This window comes from Terrapene carolina, unplaced genomic scaffold, assembly GCF_002925995.2.
Source record: "Terrapene carolina triunguis isolate 2854851 unplaced genomic scaffold, T_m_triunguis-2.0 Scaffold96, whole genome shotgun sequence".
NCBI lineage: Eukaryota > Metazoa > Chordata > Testudines > Emydidae > Terrapene > Terrapene triunguis.
In genome coordinates this window covers 33,245,911-33,265,663 of record NW_020664447.1, presented here as the reverse complement: position 1 = coordinate 33,265,663, position 19,753 = coordinate 33,245,911, and the positions used below count along the sequence as shown (strand labels likewise).

The 19,753-nt window shown below is 42.9% G+C and overlaps 1 protein-coding gene across 12 annotated transcripts in view; it reads right to left on the bottom strand.

Moving 5' to 3' along the window:
- GPHN (gephyrin) overlaps nt 1-19,753 on the bottom strand; it is a 662,403-nt gene that overhangs the window by 94,306 nt on the left and 548,344 nt on the right. For all 12 annotated transcript variants that reach the window (XM_026651346.1, XM_026651349.1, XM_026651348.1 and 9 more), the window contains one exon: nt 7,183-7,225. In XM_026651346.1, coding sequence (XP_026507131.1) covers nt 7,183-7,225 — 43 coding nt within the window. The remainder of the gene's footprint in view (nt 1-7,182; nt 7,226-19,753) is intronic.

Sequence of the window (19,753 nt, the reverse complement as noted above, 5' to 3'; positions counted from 1 at the left end):
AACACCATGATTTCCACATTGCTGGGGCCTGTGCCTTGTGAGAGGTCTAGGTCCATGTCCATTTCCTCATCACTCTCGTCGCCGCGCTGCAATCGCCTCCTCCTCGGCTGGTCCTGGTTTTGCTTTGGCATGTCCTGGCTCTGCATATACTCCAGGACAATGCGCGTGGTGTTCATAGTGCTCATAATTGCCGCGGTGATCTGAGCGGGCTCCATGATCCCAGTGCTAGCTATGGCGTCTGGTCTGAAAAAAGGCGCGAAACTAGTATCTGACGGACCAGGGGAAGGAGGGAGGGAGGGAGGGAGGGGTGAGTGACGACGTGGCGTACAGGTACAGGGAATTAAAATCAAGAAAGGTGGCTTTGCATCAGGGAGAAACACAAACAACTGACATACAGAATGGACCCCCCCCAGAGATTTAACTCAAAAGCCTGGGTTTAGCAGGCCGTTGATTTGACGGAGGGAGGGGGGAAGGAAATGAATACAGTACAAATCTATTTTTTACATGTTAAGACGACGGTGCAGCATGACTGATAGCCCTCGGCATTTTCTGGGTGCTTGGCAGCAAATACTGGGCGCTTGGCAGTTAGCCTTCAGGCCTATTGCACGATCTGCTGCTCAGGGAAGACTCTGCTAACGTGCGATGAGCCAACAGGGCGCGTGGCAGAAAATGGCATACTACGACTGATAACCATCATCATCAAGACAGTTCCATAGGACTGAGCATGTCTGCCCAGGTGCCCATGATTGATAGCCACTGCTGTACGACGACGACGGATACCAGTCGTAATAAACCATCTACTGCCAAAAGGCAAAAGGCAAGGGGCTGGTGCAATGCAGCCCCACGGCTGCCGGCACCCAGATCGCCAATGAAGGCTACCAGTCATGCTGCACCATCTACCGCCAAAAGGCAGTTAGCTGCTGCTGCTGTGTAGCAATGCAGTCCCACGTCTGCCGGCACCCAGATGACATATGGTGACGGTGAGCTGAGCTGAGCGGGCTCCATGCTTGCCGTGGTATGTTGTCTGCACAGGTAACCCAGGTAAAAAGGCGCGAATCTATTGTCTGCCATTGCTCTGACGGAGGGGGAGGGGCCTGACGACATGTACCCAGAACCCCCCGCGACACTGTTTTGCATCATTCGGGCATTGGGATCTCAACCCAGAATTCCAATGGGCGGCGGAGACTGCGGGAACTGTGGGATAGCTACCCATACTGCAATGCTCCGGAAGTCGACGCTAGCCTCGGTACTGTGGACGCGGTCCGCCGACTAGAGCACTTAGAGCATTTTATGTGGGGACACACAAAATCGGCTGTATACAACCGATTTCTATAAAACCGGCTTCTATTAATTCGATCTAATTTCGTAGTGTAGACATACCCTAATTCTTTTTTGAACGCAGTTACACCTTTGGCCTTAACAACATCCCTTGTTAATGAGTTCCACAGGTTGACTTTACATTGTGTGAAGAGTACTTCCTTTTGTTTGTTTTAAACCTGCTGCCTATTAATTTCATTGGGTAATCCCTAATTGTGTTATGTGAAGGTGTAAACAACACTTCCTTATTCACTTTCTCCATACTATTAATGATTTTACTGACCTCTATCATATCCCCCCTTATTTGTCTCTTTTCCAAGCTGAACAGTCCCCCTCTTTTTCATTCCTCCTCACATGGAAGCGGTTCCGTACCCCTAATCATTTTTGTTGCCCTTCTCTGTACCTTTTCCAGTTCTAATATATCTTTTTTGAGATGGAGCGACCAGAACTGCATGCAGTTTTTAAGGTGTGGGCATACCAGGGATTTGTACAGTGACATTATGATATTTTCTGTCTTACTATCTATCCCCTTCTTAATTGTTCCTATTATTGTTAGTTTTTTGATTGCTGATGCACATTGAGCAGATGTTTTCAGAGAACTATCTATAATGACTCTAAGTTCTTTTTCTTGAATGGTAACAGCTAATTTAGACCCCATCATTTTGTATGTAGTGTTTGGATTATGTTTTCCAATGTGCATTACTTTGTATTTATCAACATTGAATTTCATCTGCCATTTTCTTGCCTAGTCATCGAGTTTTGTGAGATTCCTTTGTAACTCTTCACTGTCTTCTTTGGACTTAACTATCCTGAGTAATTTTATATTGTCTGCAATCTTTTCCACTTCACTGTTTACCCCTTTTTTCCAGATCATTTATGAATTTGTTGAACAGCACTGGTCTCAGTACAGATCCTTGTGGGACCCGGCTATTCACCACTCTCGATTCTGAAAACTGAACATTTATTCATACCCTTTGTTTCCCATCTTTTAACTAATTACTGATAGAAAGGATCTTCTCTCTTATTCCATGACAGCTTACTTTGCTTAAGAGCCTTTGGTGAGGGACCTTGTCAAAGGCCTTCTGAAAATCCAAGTACACTATATTCACTGGATCACCCTTGTCCCCCCCCAAGAATTGTAACAGGTTGGTGAGGCATGATTTCCCTTTACTAAAGCAGTGTTGGCTCTTTCCCCCAACAAATTGTGTTCATTTATGTTTCTGATAAGTCCATTTTTCACTATAGATTCAACCAAATTGCCTAGTACCGAAGTTAGGCTTATTGGCCTGTAATTGCCAGGATCACCTCTGCAGCCTTTTTAAAAAACTGGCGTTACATTAGCTATCCTCAAGTCATCTGGTATAGAGGATAATTTAAGTGATAGTTTACATACCAGAGTTAGGGCATGGCTACACTTGCAGATGTAGAGCGCTTTGAGTTAAACCAGCCTTCGTAGAGTGCAGCAGGGAAAGTGCTGTAGTGTGTCCATACTGCCAGCTGCCAGCGCACTGGCATGGCCACATTAGCAGCTCTTGCAACGGCCACAGAGAGCAGTGCATTGTGGTAGCTATCCCAGCATGCAAGTGGCTGCAACGTGCTTTTCAAATGGGGGGGTGGGGTGGGGTGGAGTGTGACAGGGAGTGTGTTGTGTGTATGTGGGGGGAGAGAGAGTGGGTTTTTGGGGGGCTGAGAGCATGTGAGCATGCTGTCTTGTAAGTTCAGACAGCAGCAGACCTCCCCCCCCGGCCCCGCCTCTCTCTCTCTCACACAGCATTCCACAGTAATGGTTGCTTTGTCTCGGAACAGATAAGCAGCCGGCTGTCAAACGGAGATTTCAAAGGGCATATCCAAAACAATGACAAGAGTGGCCACTTAACTTAAGGGGATTATGGGACGTTTCCGGAGGCTGATCAGAGCGCAGTAATGCAACACCTCGTTCACACTGACGCTGGGGCGCTCCAGCGGGGGCACATCAAACGTTATTCTACTCGCCGAGGTAGAGTACCAGGAGCGCTCTAGCCGTGGAGTCAGAGCGCTCAACGTACCTTGCCAGTGTGGACGGGTAGTGAGCTAGTGCACCCGGGGCTCCTTCAATGCGCTGTAACTCGCAAGTGTAGCCAAGCCCTTAGTAGTTCTGTAATTTCTTATTTGAGTTCCTTCAGAACTCTTGTGTGAAGACCATCTTGTTCTGGTGACTTATTACTGTTTAATGTATTGATTTGTTCAAAAACCTCCTATATCAACACCTCAGTCTGGGACAGTTCCTCAGATGTGTCACCTAAAAAGACTGGATGGGGTGTGGGATTCTCCCTCACGTCCTCTGCAGTGAATACTGAATCAAATAATTCATTTAGCTTCTCTGCAAGGGCCTTGTCTTCCTTGACTGCTCCTTTACCACCTTGACCATCAGTGGCCCCACTGATTGTTTGTCAGGTTTCCTGCTTCAGATGTACTTAAAAAAAATGTTGCTATTTTGTATATCTTTTGCTAGTTGCTCTTAAAATTCTTTTTTGCCCTGCTTAAATATATTATTATTCTTGACTTGCCAGAGTTCATGTTCCTTTCTATTTTCCTCAGTAGGATTTGACTTCCAATTTTTAAAAGATGCCTTTTTGCCTCTAACCGCCTCTCTTACTCGGTTTACCTATTGTGGCATATTTTTTGGTCCTCTTACGTTTTTTTTATTTGGAGTATACATTTAATTTGAGCCTCTATTATGGTGTTTTTAAAAAGTTTCCATGCAGCTTGTAGGCATTTCAATCCTGTGACTGTTCCTTTTAATTTCTCTTTAATTAGCTTCCTCATTTTTGTGTAGTTCCCCTTTTTGAAGTTAAATGCTTCTGTGGTGGGCTTCTTTGGTATTTCTCACCCTCCACATGAATGTTAAATTTAATTACATTGTGATCGCTACCGAGCAGTTTAGCTATATTCACCTTAGGTTAGGGTTAGGTCTCCTCACCCTTCTCCACACACTTGTCCACTTATTGATCTTTACAATTAAATGCAAGCTCCAGGCATGAGATCGGTCCCAAGAGGAAAAAGTAACATGTTGTCCACTGATTGGATCCAATTGCTGTATCTGCTGGATTCCAACACACCGAGCACACCAGATATCTGGCAAGTAGTGCATAGTCAGGGCCGGCTCTGGCTTTTTTGCCTCCCTCTGGAGCCGGGGGTGGGGGGGGCGGCCGGAGCCCCGGTGGGGGCTCAGCTCTCCCCCCGGCGGCCGGAGGGAGGGCGCCGGGGGGGGGGGCGGCCAGAGCCCGGGGGGGGGGCGGCGAGCCCGGCTGTGGCCCCGCTCTCCCCGGCCGCCGGAGCGCCGCACCGCCCCCCTCCAGGTGCCGCCCCAAGCACCAGCTTGGGTGCCTGGTGCCTGGAGCCGGCCCTGTGCATAGTTTTAATGCAAAGTACAGTGTGCCTCACTTTCATGTTACATGCACCACAAAAATAAAATATATGATTTGTTTAAAGTGTGCTTATATTCTGAAATATGACTGTATATATATTCTAATGTATTCTCTCTTAGTGATTCTAGATCAAATATGTTTAATGTACAAGTCAAAAAGATGATTTTTCTAACTATCTGCACCACAAACTGCTCCTGGGATCTGAGAATCCTGCTGGGCTCTTTCCACCTCTGAAACCATCAGTGGGAATAAAGATTAGTAATTCTGCAAGCTGAATTTAGCTGACAGTTTTTTGATGGTGTACAAAGCAAAATAGAATCCAGCTTGCTCTTCTATAGCTGTATTAACTGCAGGGTTAACAGGAGTAAAACATTTTTCCTCATTGTGATGGGGCAGATAGGTCCCGCTGACAGGGTTAATGAGGGCCTGTGGACCTAGTTAGCCCTGCCCCTCATTTCACCTGCAGCAATGTTAGGCATGAAGAGGGGAAGTTAAAAGGAGATCTACCCCATTTCAGCCCTGCCCAGCCTCCTGATGTGAGAGAAGCCTGTCTGCAGCTCAGAGACTGCTTGGAGGAGCTCCTGTTAGAAGGGATGAACAAACCCTGTGAGATCACGGGAACCATGGACTGTTTGAAGGCAAATCCTGAAAAGAACCTTCACTGGATGACTGTGTTTTGAGTTGTGATTTTCTGTTCCTTTTTTCTTTTAAACCATAAACTAAGGGTAAGATTGAAATGTGCATCTAAGAAGGATAACTACTTAACAGAGAGAGACGATACAAGCACACCATGTATTTGCTAGTCATTCTAGTATACATGTTTTCAGGGTTTCTGAGGTTTTCTGTTTTATAAAAGTTATTGATAAATATTTTAGACACCACAATTTCACCTCCTAGAACCCCTGGAGTGCCACACTTAATGTATACTCAGTGTCCAATTTTCTGAATGGCGCCCACATAGCTGTGAGAATTCTCTGGAAATGAAGATATACATAATTCTATGGAATTCAAACCATGTCAAACAGCTGTCAATTTGCTTTTTTTATGTCAAATGTCCAAAACGATCTGTTAAAAATCTAGGGGGGAAATGTCTCTAAATTACAAATATTCTTTTTTTTTTTTAAAGCGGGAGGAAGGAAATCCACCCATCTTGCAAATTTTTAAAATCACAGATGAAACAGCAGTCATTACTTTTGCAACCCTCCCCCCCCCCCCCCAAAAGACACAACCCAAAACAAAAAATAACCTGGATCTACAGTAGCCTTTCATAATGCTAAGGCATAAAAGAGGAAGGAAACATACAGAGCTATCATTCTTTTTTCTCTATTTCTTCTTAGCACTGATTTTTCTTTTTCTTTCAGATATGTCAGATATTTAAAAGCAGAAATCTTAAATTCCTGTTATGTTCATGGACAAGACCAACTTATAAAGATTTTGTTTTTTAATTCCCAGTTATGGAATAGTAGATTTCTTTTTTTTACAAAATCTAGATGATGATAACAAATAAATAAATAATAAGCTTCAGCCCTCACAATCTTCCACACGAGTATCTCAAAGTGCTTTTAAAGACAACTGTTTATATCCCACAACATCCTACGTGATAAAATAATGCTGTACTCATTCCAGAAATGAATACTTTGAGGCACAGAAGTCAAGTGATTTGCCTAAGGCCACTCAGCTAATCAGATGGAGAGCTGGCAACAGAACTCAGGAGACCCAACTACCCGTCTTCTGTTTTGAGCACTAAACCAACTTTCTATGCAGAGTGTAATATGTTTAAGGTAGGTTAAATTTTTGGGACACATGAAGAGAGGTCTTTAACCGGGAAGGTTACAAACTGTAATTGTAGAAAGAGTTAATTTGTGTAAATCCTTTTTTTTTAATCTGACACCTAATTTTTTTTCCTCATCTACCTCAGCATTTCTTAAAACACTTCAAGCTCAAAAGTGAAAATCATGGATATTTACCTTCCCGTTATCTTTGTGTGTTGATTCTTTTCCCCTGTGAAATGTGTACCTGCACTATTAAATGAAGGTACATCGCCCACGATGCGGTGATCAACAGGTGGGCTGGTGACTCCAAAGAAAGAGGATAAAAGCCCAGGCAGGAACTGCACTATGATGCGGTCTCTATCATTTATCACACTATACATAGCTTAGAATCTAATGTCACTAAGAGAAATATCACGGGGAAAAGAATTAAGAGGAAAATACCTATTAACACAGACTCTAACTGCTATTTTAGAAAGGTGAAAGCTGCTAATGTTTTCTCTTTTTTTCTTTTTGGATTGAATTTCATTGTCCTATTTTTTTTTCTATTCCTGCTGAAAAGTCGTATGAACCCTCCCTCGTTCTTCTCTTTCCACGCCACCAAAATATTATTCTAACTTGCTCTCCCACTTCCTAACTAAAATGGGAGTCATGGTTCAAAAGTACATAAGGGAGGCAGCAATACTTACTGGCTCTGAGGATGTTCTCCTTGCTGCTGCACCTGGACTGGACCTGCAGAGAGAGCACAGACTCTATGAGCTACAGTAGATAACAGGCACAGCAAGATGTGGCGATTTAATGGGCAAGCTCCTGGGATCTAGAATCAGAGGCTTTACATATTTGACACCTTAACAATTTTATATAGTGTATATATAGGATACATATAATCAAGCAGAAAGTTATTGGTTGACAGTCTGAATCTGATATAAGCAATTAAAAAATACAAACAAACCAGCCTAAAGGACAGATTTTTAGGTTAAGAAATGAATATACAGCTTTCAAAGATACATATTAAACTTCAATTTTACATTAAATTCCAAGTTCATTGTATATAATTGTGACCACAGTGATCCTGAACCTAAGTCCTTGTGTTTTATTTGCAGACCAGAATAATAATATGCCTGTATTAATATAATCTGCTTGAAGACTTGATTATTGCTGCTTTCAGTGGAGTCGCTGAGGTTTCTTAGAGAGAAATTCAAAATGCGAACAAGTTAGAATGTGGTGATTGTGAAAACATTTAGCAATTCTGCTTCACAGCTGCACAAACATCTTCTGGCTGGAGACAGATGAATTTGTTCAGCTGTTTAAGTCTAGTTTAGAAAAGTACTATGTCTAATATGCTTTTTATAGTGTAGATCTACTTTGAAAAGTGATTGTGTAAAAACAGCATCTTCTTACTCAATATATCTACTCCTTGTGGGCCCGATTCCCACTGTGTTACTCCAGTTTTTGGTGTAATATTGAAGTAACAGTGGTGAATCATGTCTGAGTATTTAGAGTCATATCTGCTTGCTATGGAGACTAACAGAAGTTTTTTGTTTTCAAATACTGTTAGCACTGCAGAGCCAACACAATATAGGATATGTCTTCACTGCAGAGTTAACTCAAGTTATCTACACTCAAGTTAACTTTTCTCAGTCTTGCTTGAGTCAGAGCAGTCACACTGCAAAATAACACTTGAGCTGCACAGAATAATTGGATTAGTAGTTGATGAGTTGTCATAATTCGAGCTGTGGCCTATACACCGAGGCCAGCCAGCTGTTAAAAGTTAAAAAGCACCATCAAACTTTAGTTCAAGGTTTTTGTGTGTGGATGGGACTCAAGTTAGAGGCAACACTAGTTATAACTAGTTATAACTCAAATTAATTTTGAAGGGAAGATAAGCCCTATGAAAGTGTGAGAAGTGTGAGCTGGATTCTTTTCCTTCATGTGCTTCTTCAACAGAATTGTTCATTAAGACTTCAAGTACAACGCCAATAAATTACACTCGTGTAAACCTATTTACAGCAATAGGATTGCACAGGTGTCATTGAGGGCATATTTTCCTTATAAAACCTCTTTTAGTGTTGAAGAAGGAAGGGTAGGACGGAAAGAGACCAGCTTACCTTTCAGATCTGAGGTTGAGTTTGTGGGGGTGGGAGCTAGAAAAATATCTGCCTGCAAACTGAGCACACATGATCAGGAAATTATTGATGAGTGATAAATGTGGAACCTCAAAGTGCCATTTTTCAGTCTCTTTTCAGACTAGAGCCATCTTTTAAGTCTGAAACTAATCCTTCCTTGTTTTCTAAACCTCTTTCTTTCATTCCACAGCAGCTTGCCCCAAACGCATATTCACACAATTTGGATACTACAGCGTAACACAGTCTACTCATTGTAATGAAAAAACGTATGACGGTAATGTTGCAACTTAGAGTGGGTTATGGTTGTCCTTCCCTGAAAAAAATTGTTATGTTTAAAAATTAAAACCACCCTCCTCCCCGTCAAAAATACTACATAGGTAAACTCCAAAATGTCAGTGATGCCCTGATTTGGCCCAGAGTTGTTTTTCCATTTTTCAGGTACATGATAAAATAAAATCTCATTGGAAGAGGAAAATGTTTCTCTTTGAAGGGCAATTCTGGACCAAAAAGGAAGGTATAATGATATATGAGAGAGAGGGAGGGCTGGATGAGTGAGTGGGTCACAGTTGGGGAAAACCCAAAATGTGGTATGCAAAAGGAGAGATGGGCCTATCTGCATAGGATATTATTTAAAATTGAAGAGGCTCTGCTATTTCTCATTGAAAACCATATGGAAAGAGAGAACAAGGAATGGGCTTGTTGCAAAATAATCAAGAAATTCAGCAAACTTTGGAATGAAACCTAGTGAAACAACAACACAGTCCTAAAGAAAAAACAAAAACAAAAAAACCCACACAAACACTCAGAAACAATCTAATAAAACAAACTAAGTAAAAATATAATTCAAAGGACACAGATAAAAGCTACTAGGGAGAGGAAAAATGTTAGTGGACAAAGACAGTGCTAAAGAAGTAAAATGGAAGTCAAGAGAGAGTCTTCAACAAAGTGTGGGAACCCACTTTGTTGAAGAGCCCAAACCCATAGCGCAAAGCAATGTTTGCGAATGGAAAGCAACTCCTTTGAGCAATAATAGTTACTCTCGAGTCGTAGCCTCTATTCCTCCTGAGTTCATCTTTAAGCCCTTCCAATCTATAGTGGAGCTAGTATATGAACAAAAACAAGAAATGTATAATGAACAGAGCAGCTGAGACTTGCAGATCTAATATAAAAAAATGTGCTGACAGAGTACCACTCTTACAACGTCCAGATGACAATGGCAACAAAAGACAGCTGGCTTCAAACATAGCTTTTGGAGGTATTTTTTTATTCTATGAGCTCAGAGGACTTCAAATGACAAAGCTAAATTGTGCTTTGCAGTGTCTCATGGTGACCTAATGTTTACACTTTATCACTCACCTGATTAGCAACATATGCACTGTGGGAAATAATTTGCTTTCCACAAATTTTAAAAGCAGCTGTAGAAGAGGAATCCATAATTGTGAAAAAACACTCAACTAGACTTGATCATTTCCCATCCTATGCTCTCAGCTGCAGAATACAAACCCTGCTTCAACACAGCTGAAGGATTAATCAATTAGCCAATACTCCCATTTACTGTTTATTTCACATTCATAGCCTGTCTTTTTTTTAACATTGTTCCATTAAAAATTATTTTAAATTTCAAAAAATAGTAGTGTTTTCTAGCCCAAACATTTAACCTACTTTAGAGCTTTGTGTAAATTGTCTTTTTCATGTTTTATCATTTGTATATATTTTGTACCTGTGATATTTTTAAAATCTGTATGTACATCAGGGTTACATGATTTTTAAAATCATATAACCCTGAAGTAAATATTCTGGTGTACCATCATACACCATATCATGACTTTCTGGGACAGATGGTTTTGGAACAATTGTAATTCTTCCTTCACTCACCTGCTCCAGAGATGATAACGTGTGCCTGTCTCCCATATCACAGGAAGTCTTACTGTTTCTTCTGTCTACATTCCCTAGCTGCCAATATGTTTTGGCAGAGAAGCTCTGAATAAATTGGGATCTCATTCAATATCATTCCCCAGGGTGGCTCAGGAGGAAACAATCAGAAAGCAGAACATCCACATTCCACTGCCCTGACCTTTACGTCCATAGGATTTTATTATATTTAAATTATAATTGTATTGCCTTGTAATGCAGAGTAAGCCTTGTTCACATGGGCATAAACACCAAACACTATGTGAAACAAAGCATTTTAAATTAAAATAAACAGAGGGAATTGTAAAAACAAGAAACCTGCTGACAATCTCTATCTATCACTCATGACTGGTCTGAGACATGAAATCACTTGTTGCAACAGATTGGATGTGTATAAATCTACATGATATGTTTTGCAGCAAATCATAGCATCTATAAGGGTATCTTTACAAGTAAAATAGAAAATGACATGAAGAAAAGCTCATGCTACAAGTGAAGTAAAAGTAAAATAAATAAAAGAGGAAAGAGAAGCCTTTACTACATGACCACAGTCTTTAGGAATGGTTAGAGAAATTACTTACCTTTTATACGTCATAACAAGATTTAGCACAGAGTATTAAGTCTGCTCTTCATTATGGGAGGTACAGTTAAAAGCCATAGGTTATAGTAAAATGAATTGCTACACAAACATGAAGAGTTTCCAGCCAAATATGAAAAGCTAAGTCTTATGGGGGAACATTTCAACTGAGGTTTAATGAAACATGAAGAACAATTCGTAACAACATCAAAACACGTGATTTTACCACCAGCAGTAGAAAGAACCCATTTCTCAAGAACACACAGGACCATAGGAGGCTAACCCATAATCTAGTTACAGGAAAGCATATTCCATTATTAAGACAGCATGCAGAATGTGGAACCACCAGCAGAAACCCAACAGGGAAGGGAATGGGTTAGCCAAGCTGCAATGAAGGAAGCAGGACATGCGAAGCACAGCAGCAGTTATGAATTTGAGAACTGTCTTCATTTAACTGCCCTATAAATGTCAGACTCATTTAAGAAGTAAGGAAAAGATTCTTTTCAGTGTGTTCTACAAGTCATGGCTACAGGTTAGTGTGGAACTCTTATCATCTTTCCCTGAGACTTCAACACTTGTGTAGAAACCAGCTGTACTCTGTGAGTGATTTGGTGCAGTATACTGTTGCTGCCTTTTCCCATCTGTTTCATGAAATAGGCAGAGTGGATAAATTGTATATAATCCACTCTTGGAATACAAAACCTCCAATACATTCAAATCGCTTTTCAGTATAAGACTGTCAGCAGCACATGAGTGGCAAGAAAAACCTTAGCACCAATCAAGCTTTAGTACATACACCTCTACCTTGATATAACGCTACCCGATATAACACGAATTTGGATATAACGCGGTAAAGCAGTGCTCCGGGGGAGCGGGGCTGTGCACTCCGGCGGATCAAAGCAAGTTCAATATAACGCGGTTTCACCTATAATGCGGTAAGATTTTTTGGCTCCCAAGGACAGCGTTATATCGAGGTAGAGGCGTACTACTGCTTGGCTGTTCAAATTCTGCTAACTTTCAAATTTTTCTCCTCATACTTACCTACAGTTAGTAATTACATGATCTCAGTTCCACACAATTTACTGTGTGTGGATCTTTTGGATGATCCCTCCAATACTGAAGACCTGTCTATTTTCAATTGGTATTAAATATACCATTATCCTATTTTTAGAAGCAGAGGTATACTCTGGTACCCCTTGGCAAAAAATTTCTCCTTGCCCCACAGTGAAATGTATACATATTTATAATTAAATAACATAAAATCACAGCATTTTATAAAAAACAACAAGGAGTCTGGAGGCACCAAATATCCCAACACTATGTTATAACTTTGTAAACCATAATGTTTTGGACTACTATTGTAGGATATTATGCATAAGGTCACGGAGCATAAAGTCAAATTAAGAAAGTATCAGAGTAATATACTAGGATTTGATGGTTTTAGAAAATATTTTGTTTTTTATTTTAAACCTATTCAAAAGAACACAAAAAACTATAATTGTTTTGGTTGAATTAAAATAAAATATAAAATAATTTTGTCTAAATAGGTTATCCAAACGCATGGCAAATATATATATAAAATTGTAACATTTTGGTAACATGGTAACATTACATACTGCGGTCAAGAGATTCAAAAGCCTTGATATTCAGGAAAGCATCCCCATTCAGGAAAGTACTTAAGAATGTGCTTAACTTTCTTCCTTAATTGGAGCCAAAGTCAGTACACAACTAAAGAAAATCCTTTATCTGTATAATGGAAATACATTTAAAAGAGACAAAAGAAAAGTGACTTCAAGGGAATATGGTTGGGGCAAATTTATTATTTTCTAACAAACCTTAAAAAGAGGAATATGCTCTTTTCCAAACACTATACATTTCTAATAATAGATTAATCAATAGCTCTAATTTTTAATTTTAGATTTATTATCCTCAAAGGAGATTTAAATGACAAAAAAGTTACAATCAGCTTGGTGTATCCCAAAATCAAAACGATTTTAAAAATAAATTCTTTAGGATTCCAAGAAGGAGAAATTATTTTAGGATATTATTTTAACATTAAATGCTAGATTGGATAGAGCAGACACTAAACAAAAGAGAGATATAAATCTTGATCATCTTTATAAACATATGATGACAGTTTTATCTGTTCTCATTTTATTCTTATCCACATAAACTTTATATGATGATAGATTTACTTTTGATCACTAACACTGGCCTGGTCTACACTGGGGTGCGGGGGATCGATCTAAGGCCTGGTCTACACTAGGAGGTTATGTCGAATTTAGCAGCGTTAAATCGAATTAACTCTGCACCCGTCCACACAACTAAGCTATTTAGTTCGACATAGAGGTCTCTTAAATTCGATTTCTGTACTTCTCCCCGACGAGGGGAGTAGCGCTAAATTCAACATGGCCATGTCGAATTAGGGTAGGTGTGGATGGAATTCGACGGTAATAGCTCCGGGAGCTATCCCACAGTGCACCACTCTGTTGACGCTCTGGACAGCAGTCCGAGCTCGGATGCTCTGACCAGCCACACAGGAAATGCCCCGGGAAAATTTGAATTCCTTTTCCTGTCTGGGCAGTTTGAATCTCATTTCCTGTTTGGACATCGTGGTGAGCTCAGCAGCACTGGCAACGATGCAGAGCTCTCCAGCAGAGGTGACCATGCAATCTCAGAATAGAAAGAGGCCCCCAGCATGGACTGATCGGGAAGTCTTGGATCTGATCGCTGTGTGGGGCGATGAGTCCGTGCTTTTGGAGCCGCGATCGAAAAGACGGAATGCAAAGATCTACGAGAAGATCTCAAAAGCCATGACAGAGAGAGGATACAGCCGGGATGCAACGCAGTGCCGCGTGAAAATCAAGGAGCTGAGACAAGGGTACCAGAAGACCAAAGAGGCAAACGGACGCTCCGGATCCCAGCCCCAGACATGCCGTTTCTACGAGGCACTGCATTCCATTCTAGGTGCGGCCGCCACCACTACCCCACCACTGACCGTGGACTCTGAGGATGGGATATTGTCGACGGCCGCTTCCTCGGAGATGTTAGCGGACGGGGAAGATGAGGAAGGAGATGAGGAGGACGAGGCAGTCGACAGCGCTTACAACGCTGATTTCCCCAACAGCCAGGATCTCTTCATCACCCTCACAGAGATCCCCTACCAACCGTCCCCAGGCGTTAACCCGGACCCTGAATCAGGGGAAGGATCAGTCGGTAAGTGTATTAAACATGTAAACATTTATTTTGAACAGAACAGGAATATTAACAATGGGTTTTTCATGATTAGTTTGCCCTAGGCGCTTAACGTTTAAGTCCTTGGCAGTGCAACTACTGCAAAAGAATCTAACAATGTCCGGTTTATCATGATTAGTTTGCCCTAGGCGCTCTACTTTCTTGCCAGTGCAGCTACTGGAAAATAAGGTCTATATGTCCGGGGATAGAGCTGAAATCCTCATAGAACATCTCCACGAAGCTCTCCTGGAGGTAATTGGAAAGCCTTTGCATGAGGTTCCTGGGGAGAGCGGCCTTATTGTGTCCTCCGTGGTAGGAAACTTTTCCGCGCCAGGCTATCATCAAGTACTCTGGGATCATTGCCTTGCAGAGCATGGCGGCATACGGCCCTGGTTTTTGCTAGCATTCACGCAGCATGCGTTCTTTCTCTGTCTCAGAAATCCTCAGCAGAGTGATGTCGCTCATGGTGACCTGCTTAGAATTAGGGGAATGTTACTATTGGGACTGCTTGCCTGTTCCTTTACAGAACTGTAACTGGCGGTTTACAGCCACGTGGTGGAGGCGGGAGAGGGGCAGCAAACAGGGATCTTTCCCGGGGACAGCCGCAAGGGGGTGGGACAGGGGCAGAGTTCATGCTTGCCGGATTGCCGGCAGCAGGAACTGGCCAACGCTTTGAACGTGAAAGGAGGGCACTGCTATAATTTAAGTTTTAAGCAGCCAAAAGTCTACGGCTTACCATGTCAGCCTGCTACCCGAATTCCGCTGTCCTGCCCCGCTTGTCTGATCTCCACTGCAAGACCCCAGGCACTGAATGCGAAGGCCGAAAATTCGACCTTGTCCTGAGTGCGCATGTGATAGGTGCTGTGCATGGTCTTGTTCACAGAGAAAGACTATGTTCATTGTTCACAAAAAATTATCTTTGTGAGGAATTCACTCCCTTTTTCCCATCCCACAGCTGCGAGTGTCTCCCGACCTACCCTGGCATCCCCCTCCCAGAGGCTGGCGCAGATTAGGCGGAGAAAGAAAAGGACACGGGACGACATGTTCTCAGAACTTATGGGCTGCTCCCGAGCCGAGGCGGCCCAGCAGACCCAGTGGAGGGAGAACATGTCGCAATACCATCAATCACACATTGAACGGGAGGAGAGGTGGCGGCAGAAAGACCAGCAGGCGACTCAAACGCTGCTTGGACTAATGAGGGAGCAAACGGACACGCTCCGGCGCCTTGTGGATGTTCTGCAGGTCCGGAGGCAGGAGGACAGAGCCCCGCTGCAGTCGATCTCTAACCGCCCTCCCCCGCCACAAAGTCCCATACCCCCCTCACCCAAAGTCCCAAGAAGGAGGGACGGCAGGAGCCGTGAAAACTGTCACTCCACCCCTGCAGACTGCTCAAGTACCAGACGGCTCTCATTCCCAAAGTTTTGATAAGTCCTTTCCTTCACTCCCAAAGCACCTCACCCAAGCCCCCGTCCCAGTGTCATCCCCTAACTGTGTAGTTGCTAATAAAAAATACGTTTCTGTTAATTACTGTTTCTGTCATGTTCTTTTAGAGGAGAGTGTGTTTGAAGGGGGGGAAGGGGGTTGGTAATTGGAGAGGACAGTCACCTTTACCAGGGTACAGACACGGGGGCAGGTTCAGCAGAAGGTCACACACACATTGCAGTCACTAGGCACCCTGGTCAGTCTGGGAGGTGGTTTTCATGTTCTGTGGAGGGTGGGGGGGGCTATGTGACTTTGTGGCGGGGGAGGGCGGTTAGAGATCTTATGCAGCGGTCCTTAGCCTGGATCACAGAGCCACGCAGCAGGGGATCTGTAACCGTCCTCCCCCGCCATAAAGTCACATAGCCCTCACACACAGAGTCCTGAAAAGTAATAAAGAAAACGGTGTTCATTAACAAAATTCCATTTATTTTATTTTTAAACATGTATTGGAAGGGGGTGAACGGGGTATGTAACTGGAGAGGATAGTCAACATTAACTGGGTAAAGAAACGGGGGCAGGTTCAGCTTCTCTTTAAACAAACTTAATAGTCACAGGTTATCCTGCTCACTGAGGAACCTAGCTTTCAAAGCCTCCCGGATGCACAGCGCGTCCCGCTGTGCTCTTCTAATCGCACGGCTGTCTGGCTGGGCGTAATCAGCAGCCAGGCTATTTGCCTCAACCTCCCACCCCGCCATAAAGGTCTCCCCCTTGCTCTCACAGTGATTGTGGAGCACAGTGATTGTGGAGCTGCAATAACAATGGGGATATTGGTTTCGCTGAGGTCAGAGCGAGTCAGTAAGCTTCTCCATCTCCCCTTGAGACGTCCAAAAGCACACTCCACCACCATTCTGCACTTGCTCAGACGGTAGTTGAAGAGTTCTTTTTCAGTGTCCAGGGTGTCTGTATAGGGCTTCATGAGCCAGGGCATTAGCGGGTAGGCTGGGTCCCCGAGGATCACTATAGGCATCTCCACATCCCCAACAGTTATTTTGTGGTCCGGGAAGTAAATACCTTCCTGCAGCCGTCTAAACAGACCAGAGTTCCTGAAAACACGAGCGTCATGAACCTTGCCCAGCCATCCGACGTTGATGTTTGTAAAACGTCCCCTATGGTCCACCAGTGCTTGCAGCACCATTGAAAAGTAGCCCTTTCGGTTAATGTACTGGCTGGCCTGGTGGTCCGGTCCCAGGATAGGGATGTGAGTTCCATCTATAGCCCCACCGCAGTTTGGGAATCCCATCGCGGCAAAGCCATCTATGATGACCTCCACGTTTCCCAGGGTCACTACCTTTGACAGCAGTACCTCAACGATTGTGTTGGCTACTTGCATCACAGCAACCCCCCCGGTAGATTTGCCCACGCCAAAGTGGTTCGCGACTGACCGGTAGCTGTCTGGCGTTGCAAGCTTCTGGACAGTCAGGGCTACTCGCATCCGGGTGTCCTTGCGCTTCAGGGCAGGGGACAGCAACTCACAAAGTTTCAGGAAAGTTCCCTTCCGCATCTGAAAGTTTCGCAGCCACTGTGATTCATCCCAGACCGGCAGCACTATGCGGTCCCACCAGTCCGTGCTTGTTTCCCGGGCCCAGAATCGCCGTTCCACAGCATCAACATGACCCATTGCCACCATGATGTTCACGGCGCGGGGTCCCGTGCTTTGTGAGAGGTCTGTGCCCCTCTCAGACTTAATGTCCTCACCGCGCTGCCGTAGCCTCCTCGCCCGATTTCTCAGCATCTGCCTCTGGAAAAGCTGATAAGGTGCGAGGTGTTGACAACGGCCATAACTGCAGCGATGGTCGCAGCAGGCTCCATGCTCGCAGTGCTGTGCCGTCCGCGCTGTCACTCACCAGAAAAGTGTGCGAATTGATTTCCCGCCAGCGCTTTCAGGGAGGGAGGGCGGGAGTGACGGTTGGATGACGACAGTTAGCCAAAACCACCCTCGACACATTTTTTGCCCCAGCAGGCATTGGGGGCTCGACCCAGAATTCCAATGGGCAGCGGGGACTGCGGGAACTGTGGGATAACTGCCCACAGTGCACCGCTTCCAATGTCAACGCTTGCCCCGTTAGTGTGGACTCACAAAGTCGAATTACTGTCCTTAGTGTGGATACACACGTTCGACTTTGTAATATCGGTTCCACAAATTCGATTTAAGTAAAATCGAACTATTCTCGTAGTGTAGACATACCCTAAGTTACGCAACTTCAGCTACGTGAATAACGTAGCTGAAGTTGACGTACTTAGATCTACTTACCGCGGTGTCTTCACTGCGGTAGGTCAACTGCTGACGCTCCCCCGTTGACTCTGCTGATGCTTCTCGCTCCAGTGGAGTACCGGAGTCGACGGGAGAGCGCTCGGTGGTCGATTTATCGCGTCTTCACTAGACCCGATAAATCAACCCCCGCTGGATCGATCGCTCCAGAGGTAAGTGTAGACATGCCCATTGTCTTCCAACAAACTATAAACATAGAATTACATGGTCAGCTCTTGTTCCAACCAAACTAACATTTAATTTGGAAGGGTGGGGGGAAATCATTCTCCAAACAGATTGGCAGACTGAATTGTTTCCTGTTACAAGATCCAGACAGAGCAGTCATTTAAAAAAAGATACTACTCATATTTTGAACATAACAACAAAGATTACATACTAAGGATTACATACTGCAAATAAAGCAGTTATGAGAGGTCATCTTATTAATAGTCTCTTAGTTGAAAAAGTGAGACTACAAGATAGATTGCAACTGGTACATGAGATGCAAAACCAAAAATCATATAATTAAAAAAATAGTTCAAACAAAATCGTACAAAAATTCATCAACTTAAGTTGCAAGATAAACACTGTGCTAAATGATAAAACAGAAAAAGTTCTTCAGATATACAAAATAATTATTCAGTGAAAAGAGGGACAAAAGGGAATAAAGGGGATAAACTGTTAGATAGAAAGCTAAAAGGAAAGCAAACTACCAACATAATCCTCCATGCACGATTAGGAATGAAAAGAGGCAAAAAAAATGGGAGATATTTTTCATATTATAAAAATATTTACAAAAGTTATTTTTGTATTAGAAAAATAAAAATTATGAGCTAGATTGTGCCTTGAGGTAAAGTCCAGAGTATGAGACAGTGAAGAGATGTGCTGCCCCAAGAGGAGTGCTGGGAAGGCATAGTTCTCAGAGACACTTGTTAGGGATGGGTGAGGGTATACTGGGCAAGCAATACTTGTGCTTCCCCTGTATGTTCTGTGCCCTCAGTCACAAACTGTAAGATCCATATGGTTGCTTGGGGTTACTGGGAGGGGATTGGGCAGCCTTATTACTTGTTGTACTCCCATACAGCCACAAAGGATGACACATTTTAGTGCTAAGTAACGTGAACCTCCTCATATTTCATTTAGACATAGCTCTGCTTGAATAATTCATCAGAGAGGAAAAAAATTAGTATTTATAAATGATCTGAAAAATGGTAAAGTCCTGGATCAAGATGGGTTACCAATAAAAATATTATAAACATTTATAGGGAAATTGGTAGGTCCTCTTCCAGTTACAACAGCTGTTATTCCCAAACCTGGAAAGAACTTTAAATCATATAACTCAATTTCTTTATTAAACTGAGATGTAAGATTCTGACCAACATATTGGTGAACAGACTACATCATAGAGACAATATTAAGTTATCAGAGACCAAATAGGTTTTATAAACAATACAGATAATCATATATGGGTACTAGAAACATTACTCTCACTAAGATAAAAAAAGAAGCCTCTACTACTCTTCTAGTTAACTGCTAAAAAGGCCTTTGATAGGGTTGAATGAAGTTACTTTTATAAAACTATAAAAAGCAACAGAGGGTCCTGTGGCACCTTTAAGACTAACAGAAGTATTGGAGCATAAGCTTTCGTGGGTGAATGCCCACTTCATCAGACGCAAGACTTG